This window comes from Littorina saxatilis, linkage group LG8 (assembly GCF_037325665.1).
Source record: "Littorina saxatilis isolate snail1 linkage group LG8, US_GU_Lsax_2.0, whole genome shotgun sequence".
NCBI lineage: Eukaryota > Metazoa > Mollusca > Gastropoda > Littorinimorpha > Littorinidae > Littorina > Littorina saxatilis.
In genome coordinates, this window is record NC_090252.1 from 41370716 (window position 1) to 41380715 (window position 10000).

At 41.5% G+C, this 10000-nt stretch overlaps 2 protein-coding genes across 5 annotated transcripts in view; one reads left to right on the plus strand and one right to left on the minus strand.

Annotated features, from left to right (window-relative positions):
- LOC138973566 (uncharacterized) overlaps positions 1-9742 on the plus strand; it is a 14687-nt gene extending 4945 nt beyond the window's left edge. For 2 of the 4 annotated variants that reach the window (XM_070346281.1, XM_070346280.1), the window contains exons 2-3: positions 5882-8077; positions 9162-9742. In XM_070346281.1, coding sequence (XP_070202382.1) covers positions 5882-8077; positions 9162-9524 — 2559 coding nt within the window. In that variant the 3' untranslated portion in view covers positions 9525-9742. The remainder of the gene's footprint in view (positions 1-5881; positions 8078-9161) is intronic. The other 2 variants (XM_070346282.1, XM_070346284.1) reach the window with 2 other exon arrangements.
- LOC138973585 (hemicentin-2-like) overlaps positions 1-10000 on the minus strand; it is a 117858-nt gene that overhangs the window by 36918 nt on the left and 70940 nt on the right. The gene's annotated exons all lie outside the window — the stretch shown is intronic.

Sequence of the window (10000 nt, forward strand, 5' to 3'; positions counted from 1 at the left end):
AATGATGAAAAGGAAGATAACATTGTTTTTGGATTGTTTAAAAAAAATAATGTTAATTGCAAATTTCAGATTTTTAATGACCAAACCCATCAATTAATGTTGTAGCCGCCAAGCTGAAATGCAATACCAAAGTCCGGCCTTCGTCGAAGATAGCTTGGCCAAAATTTCAATCAATTTCATTGAAAAATGATGGTGTGACAGTGCCGCCTCAACTTTTACAAAAATCCGGATATGACGTCATCAAAGACTTTTATCAAAAAATGAAAAATAAGTCTAGGGATATCATTCCCAGGAACTCTCGTGTAAATTTTCATGAAGATCGGTCCAGTAGTTTACTCTGAATCGCTCTACAGACAGACAGACAGACAGACAGACAGACAGACACACACACACACACACACACACACACACACACACACACACACACACACACACACACACACACACACACACACACACTCACACACACACACACACAACACGACCCTCGTCTCGATTCCCCCTCTATGTTAAAAAATTTAGTCAAAACTTGACTAAATGTAAAAAACACAAGAAAGGCAGTTTGTTGGAACGTTTGTTATTGACGAAACAATAAATAAATCCCTGCGCCTTGAATATGTGCGCGATATAAATTGCATAAAATTAAAATAAAAATAAAAATCTCTGCGCTTAGAACTGTACCCTCGGAATACGCGCGATATAAGCCTCATATTGATTGATTGATTGAACAATACGTTACAATCACAAATATGTCGAACCATCGGTCTTTTAAAGGCTGACATAGTCCTATTTAATTAGTTTAATTACTTCCAGGGCTTTTCCCATCGTTGCGGGGATGTATAGATTAAGCTTCCTGCAAAGTTTTAGGTTTGAAGTCCTTACCAATTACGAGAAATAATTAATTCTTTATTGCATTGTTTAGCAACAGTTCTCGAGGACATGGGCTATTTTTAGACCAAAGATGGCGTTTGAGACTGTTCTGTTTACATTCGACACTATCAACACCACTTTGAAATACTGAAATAATTTTTTCTGTGTTCGAAAGGTACAGCCAATCGTTATTATATCCCCTTAGGTACAGTTTTATAACATTATTGGCACATGTAAACAATACGAATTAATTAATGAACGCTACGAATATGGCAGCCTTTAAGTGCACAGACAAATAATAAGTACAGTGGAACCCGCTTATAAAAAAGTCCAGGGGAAATTATTTTTGCTTTCTTATATCCGAGGTTTTTTTTATCGGGAGACTGCGGGTATAAGAAATATTTTTCTCTTATCGGATGAAAAACAAATTTCATCATACTTTTGGAAATGCATTGCATTATATGCCCGCAGGCAAGTGCATGAATGCGTATTTGATAATGAATGTTTATGTTTGTACTTTTATGTCGTTGGGATAAGTATATGCGTGCGAATGTAATATTCCCGACTTGTAGTAGGGTTTGGGACATTGCACATGATGGCCGCCATTATTAGTCTCGGCTTTTCCGTGTGGGTGTAGAGCCTCAAACCTCCTGTTAAAAAACACGTGTAAGAAACATTTTTGGACAAGAATTGATAAAACTGTCGTCGCGGTTTTGTTTGCCTGTTTTTGGGTGGGTGTTTTTTTCTCCGAAATCAGGTCCAATCTTTGTCGTTCTGTAACTTGTTCTTTTCTTTGATTCTATGTTCCTAAACTTAAATTCGTAACCACAAACGTGTCTAGTTTCTAATGGACTTCCATATCGATACACATCGTTACATATCATAGTTTTGCAAGCAGAAGAAGAGTAATCGCTATCTGAGTGTAAATAAACAGAAATATGTACAATACCAATGAATAATTATACAAATTAGCTTTTTTAAGATAGAATTTTTGTTCATCGTTTTACCAATTTAATTGTTTGTTACAGGAATAGAACAAAAGGTCAATGAAATCTATTTCTCTAACACAATACGAACTATGTAAAATCTGCACTATGGGACTTACCCTTTCTAACAGAATATTTATAGAATGTAGTACGAAGGATACCACAACGCAACAGTCTTAATCTTGTTTATTTCATTAAATTGGTAACATTGTTTTTGTAACAGCTCGAAACCGAATTTATATTTTCAAAATAGTGCTGTAATAGGTTTGTCTACTGTATTGTGTTAAGGATTATTCGGATCTGCAGGGAATTCATGAAACATGAACATATAACCTATAATATGTATTCATTTCTCCAATTCTCTGGTTGTGCACTTTAATGGCGGTTCGCACGGCATCATATTCGAACGTGTTTCAACCCTAATTTGAAGTAATGTAACATCCCCTTTGTTTTCAGAAGAGAACTTACTACTGCAGAGAGACATCAATATCAAACTTGTGCAAGTACTGAAATATTAGGAGGGAATGAGTCTCGTAATAAACAGTGCGTGGTCATATTTTAACCGCGTCAGTAGTAGACCTACCCTAGTTTCTTGCAAAGTTCCAAAAAGGTTGTTTGGAGGCACAGGGGTTTAACTGATCTGCTTTTAAGTCAACCTTTTCAAAGGCACACGTGTTAACCCGTGATTTGTAAAAAATTTAAAGCATTGTACAAATCACGGGGCGCGCCCCGCGATTGGTAAAATGTATACTACAAATCACGTAAATGCGCCCGATATTTTCTTGTCATCTCCAAAGTTTTCTCTTTTTCTTCTTCATTACTTTATTGTCCCATCGCTGGGAAATTCGGGTCGCTTCCTCCCAATGGAAAGCTAGCCGCAACAGAGTCGCGCTAACCCAAAGTCAAGGGTTTTATTAGATTTTTAAAAAATATTTTATTACTTTATTGTCCCATCGATGGAACATTCGGGTCGCTTCCTCACAGTGGAAAGCTAGCAGCAACAGATGCGCGCTACCCCAAAGTCAAGGGGTCTATTAGATTTTCTTTGTTTTCATTACTTTATTGTCCCATCGCTGGGAAATTCGGGTCGCTTTCTCCCAGTGGAAAGCTAGCAGCAACAGAGTCGCGCTAACCCAAAGTCAAGAGATCTATGAGATTTTTAAAAAATTCATTACTTTATTGACTCATCGCTGGGAAATTCGGGTCACTTCCTCCCAGTGGAAAGCTAGCAGCAACAGAGTCGCGCTACCCCAAAGTCAAGGGATCTATTAAATTTTTGGGGGATTTTTTTTTCATTACTGTATTGTCCTATCGCTAGGAAATTCGGGTCGCTTCTTCTCAGTGGAAAGCTAGCAGTAACAGAGTCGCGCAACCCCAAAGAAAAGGGATCTGTTAGATTTTTTTTTCATTACTTTATTGTCCCATCGCTGGGAAATTCGGGTCGCTTTCTCCTAGTGGAAAGCTAGCAGCAACAGAGTCGCGCTACCCAAAAGTCAAGAGATCTATTAGATTTTTTTTCTTTCTATAGTTTATTGTCCCATCGCTGGGAAATTCGTGTCGCTGAAATTTCAACACACCAAATTTCCATTCAGGTGCCTTGTCTCATTCTTCCAGTCAGTCTGGATCACATCCGGTGCGAGCATTGCACAAAATGTAAATCTAAATAGAGTTTCTTTCCTATATCCGAGGAAATTGTGTCAAGGGAGATAAAAACTCCTTTCTTATAACCGGTGCCTTCTTATAACGGATATTTTTTTATCCGGAGAATTTTCAATGGAAGAAAGAAGGCATTTGGCAGGGAAATGAAAAGTCCTTTCTTGTAAGCGATGTTTCTTATAAGAGATTTTCTTATAAGTGGGTTCGACTGTAACAAGAACTTAGCTTAGTTTTCGGCCGCTAGCTGGTAAACCGCAAGCGAATGAATCATGTTTTTAATTTTGTTAACAGTGTACCGTATACACTCACACTACGGGAGGTGTAGTAACTTCAAACAATACTCTCGATACTTGACTCTTAGTAAGTAGATTCGTCGGATACACACACATGTACACAATATATTCACATGTATTTGGAATAATATGTAAGCATTTATGTATTTGATATAATGAATATTAAATGAACGATATGTTTTTGGGATTGTTTACAATGGTTATTCTCCAATAATTGTATGAATTTGCCTGAGTTTGAATAACCGAGTAGGTGTGCCGCTGGGTCTGTTATTCCGTCAGTTTGTCTTTGTCTCTTTATGAGTCAGTCAATCTGTCTATATGAGTATGCACAACTGTGCATTTATGCCCAAGTAAATGTATGCACTTGCGTGTTCTTCGATGATAATGTACGCGTGCATTTCTGTTCAAGTTTGTGTTTGACTTGTTCTGATATGTGGTTTGAATGTGATTGTGTTGTTAAATGTAATACGGGTGTGTGTTTGTTTTTGGTGTGGTTTATTTGTTGTTGATGTTGTTGTTGTTGTTGTTTTATGGGGGGCAGGTAAAGCGCATGTAAAATCAGAAACATCTTGGTTTTTAAAATAATGTACGATAATTATTGTCTGTTGTCTGATGTTCTGGTCTGTTGCTTGATGTTCTGGTCTGTTGTGTGGTGTTCTGCTCTGTTGTGTGGTGCTCTGTTCTGTTGTGTGATGTTCTGCTCTGTTGTGTGATGTTCTGGTCTGTTGTGTGGTGTTCTGGTCTGTTGTGTGACGTTCTGGTCTGCTGTGTGATGTTCTGGTCTGTCGTGTGGTGTTCTGGTCTGGTGTGTGATGTTCTGGTCTGTTGTGTGGTGTTCTGTTCTGCTGTGTGATGTTCTGGTCTGCTGAGTGATGTTCTGGTCTGGTGTGAGATGTTCTGGTCTGTTGTGTGGTGTTCTGGTCTGATGTGTGATGTTCTGGTCTGGTGTGTGGTGTTCTGGTCTGTTGTGTGGTGTTCTGTTCTGCTGTGTGATGTTCTGGTCTGTTGTGTGATGTTCTGGTCTGTTGTGTGGTGTTCTGGTCTGGTGTGTGATGTTCTGGTCTGTTGTGTGGTGTTCTGTTCTGCTGTGTGATGTTCTGGTCTGCTGAGTGATGTTCTGGTCTGGTGTGAGATGTTCTGGTCTGTTGTGTGGTGTTCTGGTCTGATGTGTGATGTTCTGGTCTGGTGTGTGGTGTTCTGGTCTGTTGTGTGGTGTTCTGTTCTGCTGTGTGATGTTCTGGTCTGTTGTGTGATGTTCTGGTCTGTTGTGTGGTGTTCTGGTCTGTTGTGTGACGTTCTGGTCTGCTGTGTGATGTTCTGGTCTGTTGGGTGGTGTTCTGGTCTGTTGTGTGGTGTTCTGGTCTGTTGTGTGATGTTCTGGTCTGTTGTGTGATGTTCTGATCTGTTGTGTGATGTTCTGGTCTGTTGTTTGATGTTCGGGTCTGTAGTGTGATGTTCTGGTCTGGTGTGTGGTGTTCTGGTTTGTTGTGTGATGTTCTGGTCTGGTGTGTGATGTTCTGGTCTGGTGTGTGATATTCTGGTCTGGTGTGTGGTGTTCTGGTCTGTTGTGTGATGTTCTGGTCTGGTGTGTGATGTTCTGGTCTGGTGTGTGGTGTTCTGGTTTGTTGTGTGATGTTCTGGTCTGGTGTGTGATGTTCTGGTCTGTTGTGTGATGTTCTGGTCTGGTGTGTGATGTTCTGGTCTGGTGTGTGATATTCTGGTCTGGTGTGTGATGTTCTGGTCTGGTGTGTGGTGTTCTGGTCTGTTGTGTGATGTTCTGGTCTGGTGTGTGATGTTCTGGTCTGGTGTGTGATGTTCTGGTCTGGTGTGTGGTGTTCTGGTTTGTTGTGTGATGTTCTGGTCTGGTGTGTGATGTTCTGGTCTGGTGTGTGGTGTTCGGGTCTGGTGTTTGATGTTCGGGTCTGTTAGAGATATTTTGGTCTGTTGTCTGATGTTCTCTTCTGTTGTCTGATGTTCATGTGTGATGTTCTCGTTTCTGTTCTATGGTCTTATATTCTAGTCTGTTTTCTCATGTTTTCACCCGATTTCTAACGTTCTGGCGTGTTTCCATTTCAGATGGCGAGGCGCCTGTTTAGACTATTTCTGCTCACGAGCTGTGTCTACTTCGCCCTCTGTGTCCTGCTACTTCTCAAACATTCTCGCCAACAGTGGGTGCCATTAAGGGGTCAACTGGTCTCTTCTCCACGCGAGGGTTACTTCTATGTTATAGCGGGTGAGGATGAACCTGCAGTAGCTCCAATCAGAAAAGTGAAACCTCAGCCTCCATGGAATTCCGTTGGGAACTTTCACAGTAAGAAACTTGCGGTAGCATCTTCACAACAGAACGGGGTCCTCCAACCTCCACAAAATATTAATGGGAACTCTCGTACTCTCGTACCCAAGCCAATAAAAGTTGCTGCGACAACACGTTCTGTCAAGGACAGGAATAATCATTCTTCAAACAATTCCATCCAACGCTTAATGTCAGAGAAACAAACTTCAAATAATAAGAAAGGCTCTTTGAATGTTGTCAAAAATAATCTTCATTACAAAGAATTCATTACAAACAGCACGAACGCAAATAAAAGAAACCCAATAACAAAGTCTGTAACAAAAACAACAACCTCCGTGCAAAACAAAACAAAGCATGCATCAAAGAATGTACCAGGCATAGTTAAGGCTGTACCACACAAAGCAAATGATGTACCAGTCATAGCTAAGACTGTACCAGACAAAGCAAAGGCTGTACCAGTCATAGCTAAGGCTGTACCAGACAAAGCAAAGGCTGTACCAGTCATAGCTAAGGCTGTACTAGACATAGACAAGGCTGTACCAGTCATAGCTAAGGCTTTTCCAGACAAAGCTAACGCTCTACCATACAAAGCAAAAGCTGTACCAGTCATTGCTAAGGCAGTACCACACAAAGCAAACGCTGTACCGGTCATAGCTAAGGCTGTACTAGACATAGACAAGGCTGTACCAGTCATAGCTAAGGCTTTTCCAGACAAAGCTAACGCTCTACCATACAAAGCAAAAGCTGTACCAGTCATTGCTAAGGCAGTACCACACAAAGCAAACGCTGTACCGGTCATAGCTAAGGCCGTACCAGACATAGACAAGGCTGTACCAGTCTTAGCTAAGGCTTTTCCAGACAAAGCTAACGCTCTACCATACAAAGCAAAAGCTGCACCAGTCATTGCTAAGGCCGTACCAGACACAGCAAACGCAGTACCAAACAAAGCAAATTATGTACCAGACAAAGCAAACGCTGTACCAGACAAAACAAAGGCTGTACCAGCCATAGCTAAGGCTTTACCAGACACACCAAACGCTAAACCAGACAAAGCAAACGCTGTACCAGACAAAACAAAGGCTGTACCAGCCATAGCTAAGGCTTTACAAAACAAAGCAAATGCCGTACCACACAAAGCAAATGCGTTACCACACAAAGCAAATGCCGTACCACACAAAGGAAAGGTTTTCCCAAAGACACAACCTCAAAAAGTACCAATAGCTGTCCGTCAAGTTTATATCAACAATCACTTTAACGGCAGCTCTTTAAACCACAGCAAAGATGGGAACAACAGAAAGGAGAAAGCGAAGGTTTTACCAATCTCACTGGCCTCCAAAGCTAAAGCAAATCAGAGAGAAGTGCAAATAAAACTCAACAATAAAACAATAACCGTGACAAACAGTACTGAGAAACCAGCAACGAATTCCAGCAAAAAGTTTCTCGTCTTTTACTGCCCGCAGAACGCCAAGTGCTCCGGATGGGGGGACCAGCAAAGGGGCATCGTCGACGTTTTCCTCCTTGCTTGCATCGCAAAACGTCACTTCCGCATCATCTTGCAAAGCCCATGTGACGTCAGAAACTTCTACGTGCCAAACAAATACAACTGGATTGCGGACGAGAGAGAGTTCCAAGGCAGAACTCAGAGAATCATCCCCAAAAGCGTCCTGACAGGGAAGCTGAAAACAATGGCGGATTTCAACGCGGTGTTACCCGAGGATGTGATTTACGTTTCCACAAACGGCGGCCACTTCACTGAAATCATGGCCAACCCTAACTTCAAGTCCTACATGCCTACGTGGGCTGAAACGTTCCTGGCTCACCATTTTCACAACGCCTGGGACATTCTGATGAAGCCCAGCGCAAGGCTACAGCAACGTCTGGAGGCCTTTCTTCACAGTGTTGGCTTCTACAACAGGACGCATCCTCTGGTCGGAGTCCATGTTCGCGTGGGGAAGAATCCTTCAAATCCAAACGAAGTGGTGAGAATCTTTTTTGTCCCCCTTGTGTGTGTGAGGTATTGTAAACTTTACTTTGTTGAAGGTTAGGTTTGTCGTAGTGAGTTTATGTGAATAAGGAGATAAGTATATATATGTATTTCATTCATTAGAAAACAAGGCCAAAAATATGTTATGTATGTCTTAAACTTAGTGCTCATTACAAGGCAGTGTTTTCGGCGGAGTGTTTACAATTAAGAGTATGTTTTAATTGGAAACAGTCGCATATTTTTTCAAATACTTAGATTTGAATTAAAGGACCAAAAAGCTCAGTTGATAGAGCATTGGACTTGTGATCCTAGGTTGACGGGCTCCAATCCAAGGCAAGGCGGACACGGGTCATTGTTATGTGCAGACTCAGAGACAGTATTCATGTCGATTCATGCAGACAGGTGGATTGTGAATACACACACACACAGACATATCATTTTCACGCTTTTTTTTTAGGCCAAGCCTTGAAAGATCTTTTGATCAGGAAACTTGTCGCATTACGTGTTCGCTGTCCACTCTCATTTTTCACCATTAAATATACCATAGGTTATTCCTCCCTTTGTTGAAATGCTAAATGCTACCGAGACATTCCACGGGTGTCACTGACAGCGTGACAAAAGTCTTTTCCGAAAGATTGTATTGTGATAGGTAGTTCATGACCCTACTATCACCGCATAATCGTCCGTCGCGATATAACCTTCGTGGTTGAAAACGACGTTAAACACCAAATAAAAAAAGAACCGCATAATCGTTAACGTCATCCAGCCAAAACTGTTACGGAAGAAACTGACCTTTGTCGTATGGAAGTTGGTTGGTTGATTGGTTGTTTAGACGTTTATTTCTCTCTCCCTCTGTCTCTCTCTCTCTCTCTCTGTCTGTCTGTCTGTCTCCGTCCGTCCCTACCCCCCCTCTCTCTCTCTCTCTCTCTCTCTCTCTCTCTCTCTCTCTCTCTCTCTCTCTCTCTCTCTCTCTCTCTCTCTCTCTCTCTCTCAATGATATATTTCTCAAAAATATATGTTCCATACCTGTAACCTCAGAGCTCTATATATAAAACTATTTTTAATCTGTTTCAAACCAGCTTCACATCAACGATGTCGATAAGACAGGCCCGCTGTGGGAATTCCTCGACCACTACGTCCGTAACGGCAGCCACATCTTCCTGGCCAGCGACAGCGCTGAAGTGCGCAACATCTCGAGGAGCAGGTTTGGGACCGCTCACCACGACACGGACGGAGTTATCCTCCATGTTGCAAAGCAACGCCATGACCCGAGGGCGTGTCAAGGTTACGAGGACGCGTTGCTTGATCAGCTGATTCTGACCAAGTGTGACGTCTTGGTGAAAAGCAAGAGCGGGTTTAGTTTGCGTGCTGGTTACATCCGTGGAAGGGCAGACGATCTGTTCTTTTACCACCAGGGTAATATTACCAAAGTAAAGAGTTAGGCCTTTCTTAATTGAACCCAAAGTTGACCTTTTGTTTGCCAAAAGGTCACTGCCAAACCTTCGTGACGCGAGCTTCGTGAAGTAGACTTCGCGTAGTTGACTTTGCCAACAAAGAATTGATAGCAGGCGTTACTTTCTGTGTGCTATATTTTGGCAAGAAGCGAACAAACAATGGACATAGAGATTACACAACGTCATCGAGTGAGGGACCGAAAAATATTGAAACTCGAGGATGATTTTTTTGTGGTATCAACCGAGACCGTAGGTCGAGGTTGATACCACACACAAAAATCATCCGAGAGTTTCAATATTTTTTGGTCCATCACAAAATGACGTTTGTGTAATTTGTGTATACAATGATAAATTGATTGTATACAATGATCAATCTCTATACCTTCCTGTCACTGGAAGCAGCAACACTTGAAAGCATAAGTTCCCTTGACAAACGTCATTTATGATTGGCGTCATCTATGAAT